The 24,025-nt window shown below is 43.5% G+C and overlaps 1 protein-coding gene across 1 annotated transcript; it reads left to right on the top strand.

Moving 5' to 3' along the window:
- The first annotated feature begins 20,943 nt into the window (after nucleotides 1-20,943).
- NDUFB7 (NADH:ubiquinone oxidoreductase subunit B7) lies at nucleotides 20,944-24,021 on the top strand. The gene is made up of 3 exons (XM_037818122.1): nucleotides 20,944-21,131; nucleotides 23,438-23,606; nucleotides 23,828-24,021. Exons 1-3 carry the CDS (start codon nucleotides 21,020-21,022, stop codon nucleotides 23,958-23,960), a joined length of 414 nt encoding a protein of 137 aa, XP_037674050.1. The 5' UTR covers nucleotides 20,944-21,019; the 3' UTR covers nucleotides 23,961-24,021.
- Nucleotides 24,022-24,025: the final 4 nt, after the last annotated feature.

Raw genomic sequence — 24,025 nt, 5'->3', positions numbered from 1 at the left:
TTGTTTGGCTTAGGATCTCTCATGTCACTGCAATCAATATATCGGCTGAGGCTGTATCATCCAAAGGCGTGGCTGGGACCGGGAGATCCACTTCTAAGATGGTTCCCCACCTGGATGTGGGCAGGAGGCTGTGAGCCTCTCCAAAGGGCTGATTAATTGTCCTGACAACATGGCTGAGACCAAAGTGGAAGCCACAAATGCATTTTATAACTTTAGCTTCACAAGTCATCCACTGCACCCTCTTATCCCATGGACCAGCCCTGAGTCATTGTTGAGATGACTACACAAAGGAGTGACTACCAAGATATAGGGATCATTGCGTGCCATCTTGGAGGTTGGCTGCCATGGTTGTATTTGCAGAATCTGCAAAAGATGTGGTCAAAAAACTATTTTTTACCTTTAACTTGACACTGGAGGGTATCAAAAAGGTTAACGTTAAAGGAGAAGGGAGAGAGCTGCCCATGAGGAAACCAAAGAATGGAGTTTTGACTCACCTCCAAGACAGCACAAAGCAAAGAATGGACAAGGAAAGAAGAAGGCAGTGGGAGCAGATGTGCCTTTTAGTGTGGCAAGGATGTGGGAGTTTCCTGTAAGCCAAGAGAAAGCCGCACAATAATCAGACTGAAACTATTTGAAATAACTCTGCGCCCAAGAGGGTAGGATGCCTGTGTTTCTCAAAACGGCTGCTGCCATCAGCATTGGGGGCCAACAGCTTTAGCATCACCCACAATGACCGTTCTCTCTCATTTCATGACAACGGCAAATAGTTTTCAAAAAATGGCTGCAACGATATTTCCCATCCTACTTACACTTCTGCAGTGTGACTTGCCCAGTCCCTCAACAAGGAATAGAGTCTAATTCTCCTCTCCCTGAATGTGGGCTGGCTGTGCAGCAGCCACCTGGGTCTCTCCGAACATCAGTCTCAGGATGCTCTCTCTCTAGGACGTTCCCTTTTGAAATCCAGCTGCATGTTGTCCAGGAAGTCCAAGCCACCTGGAGAAGTCACACCACCCAGACTGCTCCACCCAACAGTTCCAGGTGAGTCCTGACTTTAATTCATCCCAGTGCACTTGCCAGGCACATGAGTGAAGATACTTCCAGAGAAGTTCCACCTCCAGACCCCCAGCCCCTTGTGTCTTCCCAGACATTGCAAAGCAGAAACAAGATCCCCCACTGTGCCATCTAATTTCCTGACCCAAGGACTCCATGCGCAAAATGAAATTATTTTTGAAGGTCTGTAATTTTATGAGTGGAATTTTACGATATTGAAAGAATGAGAAATGATACAATTTTCCATCCTACCAAGGCACCAAGTCTCCTAATCAGACCAAAATGTTAAAGTAGAACTTTCTGGACTTCCCGGAAGATGGCAAGTAGGTGAGGCAGAATGGCTTCTCTTCCTCCAAGAAAGCAACTAGAAAGGGGCCAGAGGACACCAGGGACTGTGGTTCTGGGGTGTGACCAGACATAGAGCGTCCCCCACAGCACGTGGAGGGGGCATCCAACTAAAATGGAGCAGAGATGGCAGCTGGAGGGACCCGGTGTGTTTCCCATCCAGACAGCCCCCCACTCCAGGCCAGCAGTAGCAAAACCACCACCTGGAAAGGGAGTGAGTAGTGGCTTTCTGCTCCTGTCCACCTATCTTGATGGTTTGCCAGACAGCAGGGAGCTCTGGTGAGGGAACCTAGCAGGCAGCAATGGCTCCCCCCACCACAGGAGTTGGTGGGTGGCGGGTGCAACAGTGAGAAGCAGGGAAGGGAGAGTCGCCATGCCAGCAATCAGAAGCCCCTCCACACCCCTTGCACCCTTGCAGGTGCAAGACAGGCAGAGAACCAGCAGGCAGGGCCCATGTCCCACCTGCAGGTTGCCCTTCATCGGGCTCCCTGCCTGCCTGCCCAGGGCCAACATCGAAGCCCCAGGACATGGACTCCCCAGAGGACATGGAAATCCAGTGCATTGATCGGTTCCCCACTGGGTTTGGACTCGCCCACCACACATCAGAATTTCAAGGAAGAGCTACCTGAGAGGCCACCTGCTGGTAGGTTATGGAAACTGCAATCCAGCTAGAGGTACCTCAAGAGTGCCATCTACTGGCAGGATTGGGAAACTACACTCCAGCAAATCAAATTATATATATAAATACTCAATTAATTCTGCACTTCCCAAAATAACCCTATCAAGACAAGGAAATGCCCCGAAGACTGCAGAGAATTAAAAAGTACTTGAAGGATGTAGAAGATATGGACAAGTCAAATAACAAGTTAAAAAGCTAGAAGAGACACAAAACTTGGAGCAATTAAGCAAAGAAGTACACACAGGTATCAATATTATGGCTCAGAATATAAAGGACATGAAGAAGACCCTAGAAGAGCATAAAGAAGAATTTGCAAGGGTAAATTAAAAAAATAACAGATTTTATGGAAATAAAAGATCCTGCTGATCAAATTTAAAATATTCTTAAGACACATAACACCAGATTTGAAGAAATAGAGGAAAAAAATAGTGACCTCGGAGATAGGGTTATGGAAAGTGAAAGCACACAAGAACAAATGGTGAAAAAACCTGAAAATTTTGAAATGGATCTCAGGGAAATGATGGACAACATGAAGTGCACAAATAGAAGAATCATTGGTGTTCCAGAAGGGGAAGAGAAGAGTAAAGGGGTAGGAAGAGTATTCAAAAAAATTATTGGGGAAAACATCCCAACCCTTCTAAATGATATAAATATGCACCTTAAAGATGTCCAACAAACTCCAAAAAGAATAAATCCAAATAAATCTACCCCAAGACATATACTAATTAGGTGGTCAAATACTGAAAAGAAGGAGCAAGTTCTGAAAGCCGCAAGAGAGAAGTGATTCACCACATATAAGGCAAACAACATAAGACTAAGTAGTGACTACTCAGTGGCCACCACGGAGGCAAGAAGGCAGTGCTATGACATATTTCAGATTCTGAAAGAGAAAAATTGTCATCCAAGAATTCTTTATCCAGCAAAGCTCTCCTTCAAAATTGAGGAAGAGTTTAAAATTTTCACAAACAAATGCTGATAGAATTTGTTAACAAGAGACCTGCTCTGCAAGAAATACTAAAGGGAGCTCTACTAGCTGAGAAAAAAATAACAGGGAAAGAGGTCTGGAGAAGAGCACAAAACTGAAGAGTTATTAGTAAGGGTAATTTAAAGAAAAAAAAAAGAGCTGGAAAAAAATAGATCTAACAACTAAAAACCAAAGGATAAAATGTCTGGTTCAAGAACTCGCTTCACAGTAACAACTTTGAATGTGAATGGATTAAACTCTCCAATCAAAAGATACAGACTGGTAGAATGGAGAAACAGATTGCCATAACAAAAAGAATGAAAGAGAACACCTTATACAAAAATTAACTCAATGTGGATCAAAGACCTCAATATAAGACACAGTACAGTAAAACTCCTAGAAGATAATGTTGGGAAACATCTTCAAGACCCAGTACTACGAGGTCACTTCTTAGACCTTACACCCAAAGCACAAGCAACAGAAGAAAAAATAGATAAATGGGAACTCCTCAAAATCAAAAGCTTCTGTACCTCAAAGGAATTTGTCAGAAAGGTGAAGAGGCAGCCAACTCAATGGAAAAAAAATATTTGGAAACTGTGTATCTGATAAGAGACTAATATCTAACAGGTATAAAGAAACACTACAACTCAGTGATAATAGTACAAACAGCCCAATTATAAAATGGGCAAAGGATATGAAAAGACATTTCTCCAAAAAGGAAATACAAATGGCTAAAAAAAATATGAAAAAATGTTCATCTTCACTAGCTTTTAGAGAGATGCAAATCAAGACCACAATAAGATATCATCTCACACCAATAAGAACGGCTGCTATCAAACAAACAGGAAACTACAAATGCTGGAGAGGATGTGGAGAAATTGGAACTCTTATTCATTGCTGGTGGGGCTGTATAATGGTCCAGCCACTCTGGAAGATAGTTTGGCAGTTTCTCAGCAAACTAGATATTGAATTACCCTATGAACCAACAATTCCATTTCTTGGTATATGCCCAGAAGATTTGAAAGCAGTGACACAAACAGACATTTGTATACTGATGTTCATTGCAACATTGTTCGCAATTTCCAAGAGATGGAAACAGTCCAACAGAGGAGTGGATAAACAAAATGTATATACATACAATGGAATACTATGCAGCAGTGAGAAGCAACAAGGTCTTGAAACATATGGCAACATGGATGAACCTTGAAGATATAATTCTAAGTGAAATAACTCAGACACACAGGGAGAGATATTGTATGTTAACATTTCTATGAACTCCCTGAACAATGAAAAATGAATGTCTTTTAAGAAAATTGGGGACCTAGTGATAGACAGTAGCTAATGAGAGGGAACGATAATCTAATATGTTCAGATATGTTGATGGTGAATTCAAAGGTATGGTAATGGATAGGGGAGACGATTAAGATTAAATCCTTCAGAGTGCTCCTATGCCAGCTAAATCCCAAAACCTAGAGGCAACAGCCTCTTCAAGAACATCAACCAGATGTGTCCCCTTTTTCCCATAATGTCAACACCCCTTTTCAACATGAACAAGTTAGGGTGGTCACTGCCTAGACATTCCTAAGATCGGGACAGTGATTAAACTAGAGGAAGGGGTAGCAACAGACAAGATGGAATTTAACAAAGGATTATGAATACTGAATCTTTATATAATTTTCTTTTTCTTAGTTGCTAGAGTATTAGAATAGATAGAAGGAAAGAACTGAAATGATGGAATTGTAAGCCATAATATCCTTTGAAATTTGTTCTATAGCTACTTGTTAAATTGTAATTTGAAAGCTATACCTTTTTGTATATCTGTTATTTTTCACAATAAGGAAATAACTGAAACTATGGTAGTATAACTCATAATAACTTTGGAAGTTTCATATATATCTACTTATTAAATCATCCTTTGAAAGATATTACTTTTCTGTGTATATGTTATATTTCATAATAAGGAAATAACTGAAACTATGGAACCATAACCTATAATATTCTTTGAAATTTGCTCTCTAACTACTTGTTAAAATTGCCCTTGGAAAATTACCACTTTTATGTATATATGTTATATTCTACAATAAAAAATACGAAAAAAGTAGAATTTTCTTCATGAATTATTTCTTGTGATATTTTGGGAGAATGGAAAATAAACATGAAAAAGTAGTAATAAAAATGTAGAGTTCAGGTGTATAGCATTTATATTTTACCAAACATTCCTTGACGTTGTCACATTAAAATTTTCTCTACAAAGTGCAAAATAAGATAGGAAGTTCATGAGTGGATTTAGCATATATATATAGTGTGTGTGTGTGTTCTCTGTAAAGGTTTCAAAGAGCCAGAGCTCACAGTCAATCTTATCTAGGCTTGTTAATCTTCAAGGGGGGTCCCAGCCTTAATTGAGTCGTGAGGGCAGCAGCACACAGAAAGCAGATCCCCAGGGGCTGGCTTTCCCCTTTACGCTGAACCTCTCAACCAGCAAGAGGAGCTGGTGTGACTGTTTCCAACTTACAGATAGGAAAAGAAAGATGTACCTGAGAAGGCAAGGAAGGAAGGAAAAACCCATCTGCTCAGCAAATACCCATTGAGCACACATGGGAAGCATCAGGTCCCAGAGGGATATGTGGGTGAAGACGGTGGTACCCAGGTCAAGAAAATTGATAGCATCCCTGCCCATATAGGGGCACCCTTTGAGGGGTGTGGGCATTTGGGCAAGATAAGTGGCATGAAACCTGGGTGTTCTTAATGAGTGGGAATAAGGACCACACAGCCAACACCAACCCTTGGACATGGTACACCACAGGCATTCAGGAACTGATGTTGGAATCCAGCTCCATCAACTGGTAATGGGTACAGGCTGACCCCCAGCTCTGCCCCATCCTTGCTGTGTGACCTCTGGGAAGTGGAACAACTTCTCTGAGCTTCAATCTCCCAATATATCAAATGGGGACCCATTTGTCCATTCATCCATTCAACTGACATGTATCAACCACCCACTATGTAACAAGTTCTGATTTAGGTAATTTGGATACATTTTGTGAACCAAAAGAAAAAAACAAAAAACAAAACAAAACAGCTACCCTCAGGAGTGCTAATTGAGGAAGGAAATTTTTTTAATTAAATTCAGTTTTATTGAAATACATTCACACACCATGCAATCGTCCATGGTATACAATCCACTGTCCACAATATGATAACATAGTTTTGCGTTCATCACCACAATCTATCTCTGAACATTTTCCTTACCTCAGAAAGAACCAGAACAGGAATAAAAAATAAAAGTGAAAAAAGAACACCCAAATCATCCCCCCATCCCACCCCATTTGTCCTTTAGTTTTTATCCCCATTTTTCTACTCATCCATACACTAGATAAAGGGGGTGTGATCCACAGGGTCTTCACAATCACACTGTCACCCCTTGTAATCTACATTATTATATAATTGTCTTCAGGAGTCCAGACTGCTGGGTTGGAGTTTGGTAGTTTCAGGTATTTACTTCTAGCTATTCCAATACATTAAAACCTAAGAGGTGTTATCTATATAGTGCATAAGAATGTCCACCAGAGTGACCTCTTGACTCCATTTGAAATCTCTCAGCCACTGAAACTATTTTGTCTCATTTTGCATCCCCCTTTTGGTCAAGAAGATACTCTCAGTCCCACGATGCCGGGTCCACATTCATCCCCAGGAGTCATATCCTGCGTTGCCGGGGAGATTTACACCCCTGGGAGTCGGGTCCCACGTAGGGGGGAGGGCAGCAAGTTCACCTGTCGAGATGGCTCAGTTAGAGAGAGAGAGGGCCACATCTGAGCAACAAAGAGGTACTCAGGGGGAGACTCTTAGGCACCATTACATACAACTTTAGACTCTCCTTTTTGGTAATAAGCATCATAAGGGCAAGTCCCATGCTCGAGGGCTCAGCACATCAAACCGCCAGTCCCAATGTTTGTGACAACATCAACACCAGTCCAGGTGAGGATGTCCAACACATCCGTACCTTCGCCCAGATCCTCGGGGCTGGGGAGGGGGAGGCTGTAAATATATTTTTTGCTATCTGCCCAAATTACTCTGGGATGTGTCACTATTTCACTCCAGCCTATACTAACCTACCGTATCTCACTTCCTATTCAAAGTTCCATGCAATTGTGGTGTTTGAACAAATTGACTGTAGAGTTGTACCATTTAGAAAATTTAGATCCTGTACCAAATAGATCTCTCTTCCCTTGGTCTCATATGGAAGTTGAAGTTTTAAACACAATCAATTTCAACCTTTACCCTTTGGCCTGGCTTGCCCTGGTCTTAACCAGACCTGCTTCATTCATATCACTAATTGAAGTCTGGGCTCTTTTTCAGCTCTTTTTTTTTTTTTTTTTTTTTTTTTTTTTTTGACAGTGGCTGTATGCACTAATACTGACATTCATATCTGCCGAGCTCTAGCTCTGAGTTTCAGGTGTCTCAGAGATATGCATTGTTCCAGAGACCAATCAGGTTAAACGTTAGGGGATCAGCATCTCAAAGTTTAGAGATAGGCATTACAATTCAGGGATAGAGTTAACTGCTGTAAGAGCTTACAATCTAGGGACTATTACAATTATTATGTCCATGTTAGGCTATGTTCTAAGATTCAATTCTGAGATTACACATTATAGTTAGTCCATATTGGTGAGGCATTGAAGTGTTTGCCTTTATTTCTGGTGTACTTCACTCAAATACTGTGTACAGGATCCATTCACCTTGTTGTGTATCTCACAGCTTCACTCCTTCTTGTAGTTGCTCAGTGTTCCACTGTATGCGTACACCACAGTACACCATTCCATTAAGGAAGGAAATATTTTGATAAGTGTGCCAAGTACATTAGTTGGGGAAGAAATGATTTCTCCAACAAATGGTCCTGGAGAAATTGGATATCTGCATGCAAAAGAATGAAGCTGGAACCCTACCTCACTCCATATATAAAAATTAATTCTAAATGGCTCAAGGACTTAAATAAACATAAGGGCTAAAACCATAAAACTCCTAGAAGAAAACCTAGGGGGGAAACTTCAGAACCTCAGATTTGACTGTCATTTCTTAGATTTGACAACCAAAAGTATGAGCAATGAAAGAAAAATAGATAAAATGGACTTTATCAAAATTTAAAACTTTTGTACATGAAAGGACCTTATAAACAAAGTGAAAGCACAATCTACGGAACGGGAAAAAAATAATTGCTAACTCTATATCTGATAAGAGTTTAATGTCCAGAATATATAAAGGAATCCTACAACCCAACAAGAACAAATAATGCAATTTTAAAATGGGCAAAGGACTTGAACAGACATTTCTCCAAAGAAGATTGACAAATAGTCAATAAGCAAAGGAAAAGATGCTCAGCATCATGACCTAATAGAGAAATGCAAATCAAAACCACAATGAGATACCACTTCATACCCACTAGGATGTCTATTATTTAAAAAACAGAAAAAAAACAAATGCTGGTCAGGATGTGGAGTAATTGGAGCTCTTGTACAATGTGGGTGAGTGGGGATGTAAAACTGTGCAGCTGCTATGGAAAACAGCTTGGCAGTTTCCCAAAATATTAAATATAGAATTATCATATGACCCAGAAATTCCACTTCTAGGTATATACCCAAAACAATTAAAAGCAGCAACTCAAACAGATACTTGTAAACCAGTGTTCGTAACAGCATTATTCACAATAGCCAAAGGTTGGCAATAACCCACAAGTCCATCAATAGACAAACAAACAAAACATGGTATGTACATACAATGGAATACTATGCAGTTGTTAAAAAAAAAAAAAGGAAAGAAGTTCTGATACATGCGACAACATGGATGAACCTTGAAGATTTCATGTTGAGAGAAATAAGCCAGACACCAAAGGACAGATATTGTATGGTTCCACTTATATGAAATATCTAAAATAGGCAAATTCATAAACACAGAAAGTAGATTTATTAGGAATGGGGAAAGTGGGGAATAAGGTGTTTTTACTTAACAGGTAAGAAGTTTCTGTTTGGGGTGATGGGAAAGTTCTGGTAATGGATGCCAGTGATGGTAGCACAACATCGTGAATGTAACTAATGCTACTGAACTGTGCACTTTAAAATGGTTAAAATGATAATGGAGGAGAAAGTTCCCAAAAGAACATTATCAGGACACATGAAAAATTGGAAGATAAAATGTAAGGTTTATAACAATGCTAAATTTCCTGAACCTGACAACTGCACTTAATGTGGTTATGTAAGTGAATATCCTTGTTCTCTGGAAATGTAGATGGAAGTATTAAGTTCAAGGAGCATGAGCTACACAACCTATTCTTAAAGGTTTAGAAGTTAGAGATAGATAGATGATAGTGATAGAACGACAAATAGGTTAAAGAATATGGAGATAGAGAAGGGAGGGAGGAGGGAGGAAGGAAGTAAGGAAGGAAGGAAAGAGAGAAGAAAGAAAGAGAGAAAGAAAGAAAGAAAAGAAAGAAAGAAAGAAAAGAAAGAAAGAAAAGAAAGAAAGAAAGAAAGAAGGGAAGGAAGAAAGGAAGGAAGGAAAAGAAAGAAAGGAACAGCAAATATGGCAAAATGTTCACAGTTGGTGGATCTAGGGCCCTGGGTGGGGGTTGTGTTGGGGTTCTTTATATGGGGCTTGTATTACTTTTGCAACTGTCCCATAAGCTTGAAATTATGTCAAAACAAAAGGTCTATTTTAAAAAATAGTTAAAATGGGAAATTTTGTGTTATATATATATGTTACCACAATAAAAATAAAATAAAATTTTAAAGAATGATCAGGAAAAGTCTTACTGGTAAGATGACATTTGAGAAAGGCCTAAGCAAGTGAGGGGAAAGTCATGTGGATTTCTTGATGAAAAACAATTCCCTGCAAAAGGTGAAGGGCCTGAGAGAGGAAGTTCCTGGTATATTCTAGAAACAGGAAGTCTTGGCTCCAATGTCACCTTCCCAGTGAGACCTTCTAAAGTGACTGTCTTTAAAATTCCAAGCCAGTTCTTCTCCATATACTCTATATTTTTCTCCTTAAAAAGTTATCCCCATCAGACATTTGATGCATTTCACTTATCTTGTTCACTTCCTGCCTTGCCCCCACTAGCAGGGATATTTGTCTGCCTTGTTCCAGGTTTCTGACCTGCCTGGCACACAGTAGGAGTGCAGAGAATGTTTGTTGAATGACTAAGTGACCGTCTGCCTGCCGCGTCTTAACTGAGGCTACCCCGGAAGCCAGGCCTCCCAGGCTCACCCCTTCCTCCAACGCCCCCCGGGCCAGGATGGAACATCTTCGGCACCTGGCTTAGATCAGAAAAACATCCTTCCCCAGGGGATCTCTGGAGAGGCCAGGCCTCGCTGCCCTTGTTTTTCAGCCTCCCCATTCAGCAGACCGTGGCGGGGTTCGCACCGACCCAAGTTTCCTTTCCCGCCCCCAGCCTCATCCGGAGCTCTGAGGCGGCCCCCCTCACAAAATGCTAACGCAGCCACTGTCTTGTACAGGCCAGACGGGGCAGGATGAGTGGGTGAGGGAAGAGGAAGGAACTGTGGACAGCAAACCAGGCGGGGCAGGTGCAGGTCCCCTTGTCACGTGACTCACACAGACTAAACAGGAAGCACGGACAACCCATCCCATCCCTTCTTCTCTCACTCTTGCCGCCTGATAGCACCCTCGCCCTAATATCCTCCCCTGCAGGTCCCCAACTATGAGTGAGGAGAAGCCGGGCTGAAGCATCTGAGTCCGGGGACCTCAAAACACAAGGTACACCCACCCCCCAGCCAAAATTCATCCCTGGCTTAGACCCCTTCAGTGTCTAGTCAAAGAACCAGTGAGGGAGAGCCTGCTTTAGGCAGCCTTCCTAGTTAGAAAGCTCAGCGTGAATGAAATTAATAATAATGCAGCAATAATGTAGCAGTTATTGAGCATCTACTACTGCCAGGAAGTAAGCGCTTTTTATGCAACCAACTCTTCTTCTACATCTGACACTTCTCCATCTCCCTATTTATACATTCATGCATTAGTTTATATGTTTGTTATTTATACATTTGTTAATTTCAGCAAATATTTATTAAGCACCAACTGGGAGCCAGCTCTGTTCCAAGTGTGGGAATTACAGCCGTGAAGAAGACAGACACGAATCCTTGGCCCTGGAAAATAGTTTGGGGATTCGCCAAATAGTGTGGTGGTTTGGAGCAGAAAAACATTTTCTTAAACCAATCCATTCATGATGATGTGAACTCACTATATGTAGGACTTTTTGATGAGGCTAGTTCAGTTAAGGTGTGACCCACCTCAATCAGGATGGGTCTTAATCCTATGGCCGGAGTCCTTTACAAGAGAATGAAATTCAGACAGAGAGAGCGAGCCACTGGAAGCAAGGAGCTGAACATCAGTGGAACCCAGGAGAGAAGGGAGAGACCAGGAGATGCTGCCGTGTGCAAGCTCAGGACCAAAGATCGCCAGCAGCCAGCCCCCAAATGCCAGTCTTCAAGAAGAAAGCATTGCCTCAATGATGCCTTGATTTGGATTTTTTCCCAGCCTAAAACCATGAGCAATTAAATTTCTATTGTTTAACGGGACCCGTTCCATGGTATTTGCTTGAGCAGCCTGGGAAACTAAAACAATTAGACACAGATTTGCCATATGATCAGGCAATTCCACTCCTAGGTGAAAACCCAAAAGAATTGGAAGCAGGTGTTCAAACAAATATTAATGCGTGCATGTATATAGCATTATATGCAACAGCCAAAAGGTGGAAACAACCCAGAGGTCTATCAACAGATGAATGAATAAACAAAATATGGTAAATACATACAATAGAATATCATAGGCAATAAACACGAATGAATTCTGATCCATAATGCACTGTGGATGAACCTTGAAAACATTATGTTGAGTGAAAGAAGCCAGACACAAGCGGTCACATATTGTGTGATTCCATTTATATGAAATATCCAGGGTAGGTAAATCCATAGAGACAGAAAGCAAACTAGAAGTTTCCATGGGCTGGGAGGAGGAGGGAATGGTGAGTGACTGGGTATGGGGTTTCTTTTGAGGTGAAGAGAATGTTCTGGAACTAGAAAGAGATGGTGGTTGTACAACATCATGAATGTACTAAATGCCACTGGTTGTTCACTTTAAAATGGTCCATTCTATGTTATACGAATTTCACTCAATTAAAAAAAAAAATACTTGTTCCATGAATCTGACATTCTAGAGGAAGAAAACAATAGCAGTCGTGATAAATAAGTTGAATACATAGCATATTAGACAGTGCTAAGGGCTAAGGAGAAAAATAAAGCAGGGAAGGGGCAGCAATATCAGGTGGGGGTACAATTTTAGAAGCCCTGCCCAGGAACACTGTGAGGTAACTATCTCTGTCCTCATTTTACAGATGAGTAAACTGAGGAAGTCACTTCCCAAGGTCACACAGACAAAATGAACATAATTTGCCTCCCTGGGAATCATCCCAGCTCTGACCTCAAGGCGGGCAGCCAAGGCACAGAGGAAGGAAGGGGAAGACAGACACCAGGGACAAGACAGGGCTGCCTGGGGCAGCTGCGCAGGTTGTGCACTGCACAACTCCAGAAGATGGCATTCACAGAGCCCACAATGTGAACAGTGCCCCTGGAGTGAGGAAGGGAACAAGATCACAAATCCACACAGTGGCCTGGAGACAGGGACAAGTCTCAGGAAGTCCAGGAAAGAAAGACTCCATCTTCATTAGTCTATCCTTGCAAGCTTGCTTTTGTCATTTAATGACAGATGATAGGCACTTCCCAACATCAGCACATGAAGATCTAGCTCAGCAGCTCTCCAAGTGGGGAACCCAGACCAGCAGCATCAGCACCGCCTGGGAACATGTTAGAAATGCAGAATCTAGACCCAACAGACATCTATAGAACACTTTACCCAACACCAGCAGAATACACATTCCTCTCAAGTGCACAAGGATCATTCTCCAGAATAGACCATATGTTAGGTCAAAAGGCAAGACTCAATAAATTCAAAATATTGAAATCAAAGTTAAGCATCAATAGTAGAGAGATATAAGGAGTATGTGATTTTTCTGGAGCAATGAGAATGTTCTCAAATTGATTGTGGGGGTCAATGCACAACTCTGTAATTATATCAAGAGCCTTTGATTGTGTACTTTGGATAGATTGTATGGTATGTGAATAAAACTGTTAAAAAAGTTTTAAAAAATTGAAATCAGACCATGTGTCTCCTCCAACCACAAGGTAATGAAGCTAGAAGTCAATAGCAAGAGGAGAGCTGGGAAATTCACAAATACATGGAAATTAAACAATGCACTCTTAAACAACCAGTGGGTCAAAGGAGAAATCAGAAGGGAAATCAGGAAATACCTTGAGGCAAATGAAAACAAATATTTTTAAAAAAAGGGCAGAAAAGAAAACAAATACACAACATACCAAACCTTATGAGATGCAGCAAAGGCAGTGCTGAGATGGAAATGTATAGCCCTAAATGCTTACATTAAAAAAGAAAAAAAATCTCAAATCAGAGACCTAAACTCACAACTGGATATTCTAGAAAAAGAAGAGCAAACCAAACCCAAAGTGAGGAGAAGGAAGGAAGTAACAAAGGCTGCAGCAGAGATAAATGAGATCAAGAATAAATATACAATAGAGGGAATCAAAAAACCAAAAGTTGGTTCTTTGAAAAGATCAATAAAATCAGTAAACTTTTAGCTAGACTGACAAAGAAAAAAAAAAAAGAGAGGACACAACTAAAATCAGAAATGAAAGGGGGGACATTACTACAGACCCCACATAAATAAAAAGGACTATAAGAGGATACTATGAACAATTGTATGCCAATAAATTAGGTAATCTAGATGAAATGGACAAATTCTTGGAAGAACACAAACTACCTACACTGACACAAGAAAAAATAGATTTCAATAAACTAATAACTAGTAAAGAAATGGAATCAGTAATCAAAAATCTCCCAACCAAGAAAAACCCAAGACCAGTTGGCATCACTGAATGAATTTCACCAAACATTCCAATCCTGTTCAAACTCTGCCAAAAAATTAAAGAGGAAGGAATATTCCCTAACTCATTCTATGAGGCCACCATCACCCTCATACCAAAGCCAGATAAAGATACCACAAGAAAAGAAAATTACAGACAAATACCCCATATGAGCATAGATGTCAAAATCCTCAACAAAATACTAGCAAACAGAATCCAACAGCACATTAAACCATGATCAAGTGGGATTTATCCCCAATATGCAAGGTTGGTTCAATATAAGAAAATCAGTTAATGCAATATACCACCTTAACAGAATGAAGAGGAAAAAAAAAAAACCACAGTATCATCTCAATTGAGGCAGAAAAGACACGTGACAAAATCCAGCACCACTTCTTGATAAAAACACTTATAAAACTAGGAATATAAGGAAACTTCCTCAGAATGATAAGGGGCATATATGGAAAATGCACAGCTAGCGTCTCACTCAATGGTGAGAGACTGGAAGCCTTCCCTCTAAGACCAGGAACAAGACAAGGATGCCCGCTGTCACCACTGTTATTCTACATTGTAATGGAAAAGTTCTAGCCAGAGCAGTTAGGCAAGAAAAAGAAATAAAAGGCATCCAAATTGGAGAGGGAGTGAAAATATCCCTATTTGTGAATGAACGAGCCTATATATAGAAAAAGCTGAAAAATCCACGACAAAGCTACTAGAGCTAATAAATGAAATCAGCAAAGTGGTGGGGAACAAGATCAGCATGGAACAATCAGTAGTGTTTCTATACACTAGCAATGAACAATCTGAAGAGAAAATCAAGAAAAAATTCCATTTACAATGGCAACTAAAATAATCAAATATCTAGAAATAAATTTAACCAAGATATAAAGGACTTTTGTGCAGAAAACTACAAAATACTGCTAAATAAATAAAAAAAATCTAAATAAATGTGTTCATGAATTGGAAGACTAAATATCATTAAGATGTCAATTCTACCAAAAGTGATATACAGATTCAATGACATCCCAATCAAAATTCCAACAGCCTTCTTTGCAGAAATGGAAAAGCCAATCATCAAATTTATATGGAAGGATAGGGGGCCCCAAATAGCCAAAGGCATCCTGAAAACCTGAGACTTACTACAAAGCAATAGTATTCAAAATAGCATGGTACTGGCACAAGGACAGAAACAGAGACCAGTGGAATAGAATTGAGAGCTCAGAATTCAGCCCTTACATTTATAGCCAACTGATTTTTGCCAGGTCCATTCAATTGGGAAAGAACAGTCTTTTCAAAAAATGGTGCTGGGAAAACTGTCCACATGCAAAAGCATGAAGGAGGACCACTACCTTATAACATATACAAAAATCAACTCAAAATGGATTATAGACCTAAATATAGAAACCAGAACTGTAGAACTCCTAGAAGAAACCATAAGAAAGCATCTTCAGGATATTATATTAAGCAATGGTTTCCTTGACTTTACACCCAAAGCACAAGCAACAAAAGAAAAAATAGCTAAATGGGACCTCATCAAAATTTAAAAACTTTTGTGCCTCAATATCTTTATCATGAAAGTAAAAAGGCAACCTTCTCAATGGAAGAAAATATTTGGAAATCACATAGCTGATAAGGGTTTAACATCCAGAATATATAAAGAAATCCTACAACTCAACAATGAAGAAAAAAACAACACATTTTTTTAAATGAGCAAAAGACTTGAATAGACATTTCTCCAAGAAGATATATAAATGACCAAAAAGCACATGAAAAGATGTTAAACAGCACTAACTATTACCAAAATGCAAATCAAAGCCTCAAGATACCATTTCACACCTACTAGAAGGGCAACCATTAAAAAAGATAGAGAAAAATTACAAATTTTGGAGAGGATGTGGAGAAATAGGAACACTCATTCATTGTTGATGGGGATGTAAAATGGTACAGCCACTCTGGAAGACAGTTTGGCAGTTCCTCAGAAAGTTAAGTATAGAATTAATGTAAGACCCAGCAATCCAGCTTCTAGGTATATACCCAAAAGAACTCAAAGCAGGGACTTAAACAGATATTTTCACATCTATGTTTATTATTCACAACTGCCAAAAGAGGTAAGCAAACCAAGTGTCCATCACCAATGAATGGATAAACAAAATGTAGTATACACACACAATGAAATGTTATTCAGCTGTATAAAGGAATGAAGTTCTGATACATGCAACAACATGGATGAACCTTGAAGACATCAGGTTGAGCAAAACAAGGCAGACACCAAAGGGTGAATATTGTATGACCTCACTGATATGAAATAATTAGAATAAGCAAATAAGCAAATTCATAGAGTCAGAAACTAGAAAACAGATTACCAGGGGAGAGGGAGGGGGTAGGGAATGAGGAGTTGATGCTCACATTGTACAGTTTCTATTTGGGTTGATCGTAAAGTTTTGTTAATGAATGGTGGTGATGGTAGCACAACATTATGAATGCAATTAGCAGCATTGAATTATATATGTGAATGCGGTTAAAAGGAAAAATTTTAGATTGTATATATGTTACTAGAATAAAAATCTAAAAAAAAAAAAAAAAAAAAAAAGCCACAGGGCTGTACAGCACATACTGTGAACACTTTTGTAAACAATGGACTATAGTTAATAGTACAATTACAAAAATGTTCTTTTATGAATTGTAACAAACATACCACACTAATGCAAGCTGTTAACAATAGGGTGGTATATGATAATCCTGTATTTTGTGCGTGATTGTTCTGTAAACTTCTCTAATAAAAAACAAAAAGGCCCATCCTGATGTAGTTGAGCCATACCCTAACTGAAGTAACCTCATCAAAAGGTCCTATTTACAAGGGTTCACACCCACCAGGAATGGAATAATATTAAGAACATGTTTTCCTGCAGTGTATACCTTCAAGCCACCACACCCATGAATTAGAGAATAAGAGTCAAGTGCAATCCTGAGGTTTGTGGCTTCACCACCTGGAAGAATGGAGGGGCTATTACCCAACAAAGAAATATGGAAGGAGGAGCAGGTTTAGAGAAAGAGCCTTCAGGGGGATTAGGAGTTTGGTTTGAGCATATGAAGTCTGAGATGCCGTGCCAGTTTGGATGTATTATGTCCCCCAAAATGACATGTTCTTTAATGCAATCTTGTGGGGGCAGATGTATTAGTGTTGATTAGGTTGGAATCCTTTGAGTGTTTCCATGGAGATGTGACTCAATCAACTGTGGGTGAAATGTTTGATTGGATTATTTCCATGGAGTTATGGACCCTGCCCATTCAGGATAGGACTTGATTTAATCATTGGAGCCCTTTAAAAAGCTCACAAACAGAAGGACCTCAGAGCAGCTCAGAGAGACATTTTGGAGATGGCCGCTGAAAGCAGACTTTTGCTGACACTTTGGGGAGGCTAGCTCAGTGTTTGCTCCGGAGAAGCTAAGAGAGGACAAAATGCCCCAAGAGCAACATTTTGAAGAAAGCACAGGAGCTGAGAGAGGAGCTTGAACACAACCTGGGATCAGCAGATGTCAGCCACGTGCCTTCCCAGCTAACAGAGGTTTTCCGGATGCCATTGGCCGTCCTTTGGTGAAGGTATACTTGTGTTGATGCCTTAATTAGGACATTGTCATGGCCTTCAGACTGTAAATTTGTAAACAAATAAACCCCCTTTATAAAAGCCAATCCATTTCTGGTATTTTGCGTAACAGCAGCATTAGCAAACTGGAACAGATCGGTTGTTGGGTCCTGTGCTGGTTTGAATCTATTATGTACCTCACAAAAGCCATGTTCTTTTAATCCAATCTTGTGGGGGCAGACCTATTGTGGGCAGGACGTTTTGATTAGATTATTTCCATGGAGATGTGACACCACCCGTTCAAGGTGGGTCTTAATTGGTTTACTGGAATCTTTAACTGAGGTAGAGAAAGAGAGCCACAGCCAACACAGACACAGATGTTTGGAGATGTAGTCAGAAATACCCTGGGAGATGCTAACCAAAGACCCACGGAAATAGCCAGAACCTGGAGAAAGCCAAGGGAAGCCAAGAGATGAAATTCATAGTTTGCCCCAGAGAAGCTAAGAGAGGACCCCCAGATGCTGAGAGAGAAATGCCCTGGGAGAACAAGCAAGGATGCACAGGAGCTGAGAGAGAGAAGCCTAGAGACATTTTGGAGAAAGCCTTTTGAAACCAGAACCTGGGAGCAAAGGACCAGCAGATGCCAGCCACATACATGCCTTCCCAGCTGACAGAGGTTCCGGACACCATCAGCCTTTCTTCAGTGAAGGTATCCTCTTGTGGATGCCTTGGTTTGGACACTTTTATGGCCTTAGAGCTATAAATTTGTGAAGTAATAAAACCCCATTGTAAAAGCCAGTCTATTTCTGGTATATTGCATTTCTGGCAGCTTTAGCAAACCAGAACAGATTTATATACACACCTGTAATTCTGAGGAGAGGACACATCTAAAGATAAAATTGGCTTGAGGATTTTTAGCATAAGGTGATTTCCTAGGGCTGCTGCAACAGATTGCCACACACTTTGTGGCCTAAAAAACAGAATTTTATTCTCTCACTGTTCTAGAGGGCAGAAGTTCAAAATCAAGGTGTTTGCAGGACTCTTGGGGAGAATCTTCCTAGCCTCTTCCAGCTTCTGGTGCCTGCCAGCATTCCACAGCTTGTTGCCACATCACTGCCATCTCTGCCTCTGTCTTCACCTGGCCATCTCCTCTTCAGTCTCTTATAAGGGATACTTGTCATTGGATTTAGGACCCACCTGGATAAATCAGGATGAGCTCAGCTCAAGAGCCTTAAAGTAATTACATCTGCAAAGAAACAACATCCAAATAACATCACATTTATAAGTTCCAGGGGTTGGAAGGTGTATGTATCTTTTGGGGGGCCACCATTCACCCCATCACATAAAGAGCGTATTAGTCAGGGCTCTCTAGGGAAACAGAATCAACAAGAGGTATCTAAATAAAAGATTTTATAAAAAGGGTCTCATGCAACTGTGGGGATGCACAAGTCCAAATTTCATAGGGCAGGCGGCAAACTGGCAACTCCAATGAAGGTGTTTGATGAACTCCTCAGTCAGCAAACTGGCAACTCCCACGAAGTCCTCAGAAAAGACTTTGCTGGCTAGACAAAGAAGTGAATGCCCTCTATCTGTCTTGCTTAAAAGTCTTCAGCTGATTGGATTAAATCCAGCCGATTGCATTCTCTCATTGTGGAAGACGCACCCTTCGTTGACGTAATCAGTCATAGCTGCAGCCAATTGACTCATGATTTAATAAACCAGCCTTCTGGTTGATTAACCAGCCACAAATGTCCTTGCAGTAACAGTTGGGCCAGTGGTTCCTTGACCAGACACCTGGGTACCCTCACCTGACCAAGTTGACACATGAACATCACCATGACAAAGGACGTCGCAAATCACAAACACACACACCGAATAAGAGTGTTGAAGAATGCAGATTGCCTCTGTTGCTTGGGATCCCAGATTCAAAACCAGCAGAGCTCAAAGGTTTTAACCTTGTTCTTAGATAACGGCGCTCAGGGCCCAAGGGAAGGTGTCCTGCCTGTCTGCCCTATGTCCTCCTGTGTCTGAATTCGGTGAAGGTTTCCTGTTCTGCTGCTGCAGATGCTGGCACCGAAAACGAAAGCTGCTTTGGGGTGTCCCCCAGAAAGGACATGTTCAAATCTTAACCCAGTTTCCTTTGGGTGTGAACCCATTTATAAATAGAACCCTTTGAAGGTGTCATTATTGGTTAAGATGTGACCAAATAGAATTAGGGTGGACCTTAATCTGTAACTGGAGGCATTAAAAGAGGGAACTCAGGCAATGGAGTAAGAGAAACCAGAAGTGAGAATTAAAAGAAGCCAGAAGGCAGAAGAAGCAGGGAGGAGAAAGAGAGATGGCCATGGACAAAAGACTTCCATCACTAGAACTCTGCCAACCCTGGGAGAAATGCTTGTTATTTAAGCTGACCCATCATGTGGTATTTGTCACAGAAGCTCTGGCAATCTAAGATTTCAGCAGCAGAGGAATGCAGGTAGAAGAAAAGATAAATTACCTTCTCAAAGGAAACCGATTCTTGAATAACCAACTATCATTTCCCAATACTGCCTAGCGCCCATTGAGTGGCTTCTCTCCCAGTTCCAAGTCAGGATTCCAGAAAGAATAACAAATTAGCCCAACAAATTGTAACAGTTGCAACTTGGAGTCAGGCCTTGGCGCCAAGGAGCATCCTGCAGTATGAAACAAGGTATTTGCAAATATGCAAATATTTATATTTGCATGTATACAAATCCCCTGTAACAAGTACAAAATGCAATACCAATTCTTTACAGTGGCAACTAGAGGGAGCTAGAATTGCAATTTGTTGTTATTTTTACAAAAACATTCGAAGGATTTATTTTAAATATTCAGTTTTATTTAAAATTTATGTAAAAGGTCAGCTTTAAGCATTTTTATAATTAATTGCCTATCTATTTAAATAAATTAAATTTAGTTAATAAGTTATCCATTTTTAATGATTTCACTTAAAATGTTGATTGTCACTAGTTATAACTGGTATTGTGCGGGGTTTTTCAAAAGACAATTTCGAATGTTTTAGAAGAAAATTACCTTCTTTTGAGAAAAGATAAGAAAAATAATTTTTATTCGTTCTTGTGGTGCTCCAAGAGCACCGCAAAAGGGGTGGGGAGAACCTCAGACCCGCATCGCCCGGGTTCTCGGCCCAAAAAATCAAGCACCTCCGGCTGCAAACACCACATGCCGCGAGGAAGCAAGCCGCGCCTGTCCTGCTCGGGTCCGGCCGCCAGGTGGCGCCAGCCGGACCGGAAGTCCTCCGGAGACGGGCCTCTCTATGATCTCCGCGGCGGCCCGCGCAACCCGGAAGCCGTGCTGGCCAAGGAGGAGTGCTTCCGGGTACGCGCGAGGTGACCCCGGCTGCCCCGGGGACCGCGGCGGCAGCAGCTATGGGGGCGCACCTGGCCCGGCGCTACGTGGGCGATGCCTCGGTGGAGCCCGACCCCCTGCAGATGCCCAGCTTCCCGCCCGACTACGGCTTCCCCGAGCGCAAGGAGCGCGGTGAGGCCCAGTGCGCAGGCGCGGGAGCCGGCACCCCGAACCCCGGGGTCCCCAGGGCAGAGCTCGAGCATCGCGCGTTTGTCTCTGGGCGCAGCCCTGGCCTCGGCCTCAGTGAGGAGGCATTCCAGGCAGCGGGCCCGGGTTGGGCAAAAACCTGGGACAAAAGAGGGGCGACCGGGGGAGGGTGGGTGTTGGGATCGGGGAGATTAAGGCGCGCAAGAGCTGGAGCTTGTCCTGGGGGGGTTATCACAGAAGGGATGTGTTCAGTGGTACACCTGTCCAGATGCCGCGGCTATTTTTAGGTAAACACAAGGGGTTCAGCCGCACATACTGCGCGCTGCTTTTTTTATGCATCAATATATCACCGGCGTTTATTGAGCGCCAGCCCCGGGCTGGGTCCCAAATTGGGCACCACGGCTACAGCAGGGAACTGGAAGGACGCAGGCACTGTCTGAAGGGAATTCAGCCTAATATGGGAGGATGGAGGGCGCAGTGGAACTAGGCAGTTCTTGGGGGCGGCACCTGGCGGAAAAGGGGGAGCTGCAGGGAAGACTTCCTGGAGCTGACCAGCCAGAGAGGAGCTTAAGAGTATAGAGCCAATGCTTCTGAGCAGCGGAGGCACACGCGATCAGATTTATTTTGCCAGAAGATGGTGCTGACTGCTGGGTGGATGATGAGTTGGAAACAGGGAGACCTCTAATGGTGGGTGTGCAGAGAGATCAGTGCATTTGAGAGCACAGGGAGGTGGTACAGTCACCCCTGTTATGTCCTCGGGCCTCGCGGGGTCCTACAGTCCATCCATCTACCCACCCTTCATGGGCCCTCCCAGCCACTTCACACACGATCAGTTTCGCGAATACCTGCAACCCCCTGCCTATCTCTTTTTCTGAGCTAAACCATAACCTGGGTCTGACCCAGCTTTCCCCTTCTTGCCACGTGCCCCATCCCCACCCACCCCCAGCAGCTGAACCTCGCTGACTGGTCCCAGATTGCTCTCTCCATGGGCCTTGTGTGTCTCCCAGCCTTCCTGTTATGTTCCCAGGCCCTTTGCTTTCCCCTCCTTCCTTCCCTCCCTTGCCTTCTCTCTGTCCTCAGACTCCAGCAGCTCTTTCCCACCCCCTCCCAGCCCTTGATGGTGCAACCCCTGTTATTGAGAAGGATAGAGCAGCCAGAGAAGAGCTTTTCTGGGCATTATGCACCACCCCCTGCCTAAGCACTCTCACACTCCGCCTTCTCTGCTGCGACTCGGTGCACTGTTATTTCTACCACTTTAAAATCCCCTCCTGTGCCATGTCCCCCTCCAGTGACTGCCCTGTTTCTCCTTTCCTCAAAAGGGGCAACAACACCCTGGCCAAGCCTTCGCCCCCAAGCACTGCACAAAGGGCTTGTTGGCACCAAAACTGGGCACTGGTGGACTGGTGCTCAGAGAGGTGTATGGGGTCAGAGAGAGGCATCCAGTTGGGGTGCATCAGCATGGGGTGATGTTCTTGGCCTTGGAGAAGAAAGCACAGAGGATCTTGAGAAGAGCCCCAGGAAGGGAGCGCTTTGGGGAGAAGAGCAGAGCAGCGGGAGATGGAGGAAACCCTGGGAAGAGCTGAGGGAAGAGGTTTCCAGAAGGAAGGAAGTGTGGGTATCTGGGGTCTTGGGGGGCCCTGGTGAGAGCCCTGTAGGACAGTGGTGGGGTGGGGTGAGAGAAGAGGACCTGGACACGCTAGAGACGTGCTGGGAAGCAGAGGGGAGAAAGATGGCAGCCGGGGGCAGACTTGCAGTTGAGAGGGATGCGTTTTGATGCTGGCGGGGAGCTAGAACCAAGGAAGACGTTGGAGCAGAGGGATGTCCCTGAGGACGCAAAGAGCAAGTGAGCCAAGAGTCCAAGAAGGGGCGCAGGTGGGTGATTCCCTGCCAGGCTGGGTTCTGCTCGGTGCGCGGGCGCCGGGACCAAAGGCTCCTTCAGCTCCATCTCCTGGGGCAGCTTCAGTTTATCAGCTCGGTGAACGCGCGCGGTAAAACGGGGAGCGAGGGGCTGCGAGCCTTTTCCGTAGGTGTGGAAGCCGAGGCCACGCCGGGCGAGGAGCAGAGGCGAGTGAGAAAGTGGGGCTGCGCGCTAGGGCTTCCCCGCGGGGACCTGTTTGGATAATGACGGGGCGGAGGGCGCCCCGGATTGATCGGGCAAGACCCCCTGCCCCAGCACCTCCGTCTGTCAGAGGGTGGCCCGAATTCGCTGCCGGCAGCCCCTGAGACGCGGCCCTGGGGACGGGGGAGGGACCTGGGGATTGCGCTGACCGCGCCCGCCCGCGCCCCCGCAGTGATGGTGGCGACGCAGCAGGAGATGAACGATGCGCAGCTGGTGCTGCAGCAGCGCGACTACTGCGCGCACTACCTCATCCGGCTGCTCAAGTGCAAGCGCGACAGCTTCCCCAACTTCCTGGCCTGCAAGCACGAGCAGCACGACTGGGACTACTGCGAGCATCTCGAGTGAGCGCCTGGCCCGCGCGTCCCCTCCCCGCCCGCCCCGCCCCGAGTCCCGCCCCCGTGGAGGCTGTGGCTCCTGACGCAAAGGATTTGTGCTTTGGGATCCTGCTCCTCCCCCTGCTGTCCAGCTGCCTTGGGCCCTCTGATGTCCACTGGGACACCTGCCGCAGGCCCATGTGCCGGGCCCAGCCGCAGCCTGATACCCCTCTCCCCCCTGCCCCCAGCTACGTGCAGCGTATGAAGGAGTTCGAGCGGGAGCGTCGCCTGCTCCAGCGGAAGAAGCGGCGGGAACGGAGGGAGGCCGAAGCCGCCAGAGGCCAGGGGGCCGGCGAAGTGGCTCCGGAGATGGCCCTATAGGGCTCTGTCCACTTCGCTGTGGACCCATCAAAGAAATAAAGCCTCCAGGCCCTTCCCCAGACCTG

The sequence above is a fragment of the Choloepus didactylus genome, chromosome 25 (assembly GCF_015220235.1).
Source record: "Choloepus didactylus isolate mChoDid1 chromosome 25, mChoDid1.pri, whole genome shotgun sequence".
Classification (NCBI taxonomy): Eukaryota; Metazoa; Chordata; class Mammalia; order Pilosa; family Megalonychidae; genus Choloepus; species Choloepus didactylus.
Note: the sequence above shows the minus strand (reverse complement) of the source record. Positions and strands in the feature narration are given on the sequence as shown.

Bases quoted from the DNA above. Each gene is read 5' to 3' on its own strand.
- NDUFB7 (XM_037818122.1), top strand. From the start codon at position 21,020: ATGGGGGCGCACCTGGCCCGGCGCTACGTGGGCGATGCCTCGGTGGAG. The intron at 21,132-23,437 runs GTGAGGCCCAGT...GCGCCCCCGCAG, and splicing joins CCCCGAGCGCAAGGAGCGCG to TGATGGTGGCGACGCAGCAG. The intron at 23,607-23,827 runs GTGAGCGCCTGG...CCCTGCCCCCAG, and splicing joins GACTACTGCGAGCATCTCGA to CTACGTGCAGCGTATGAAGG.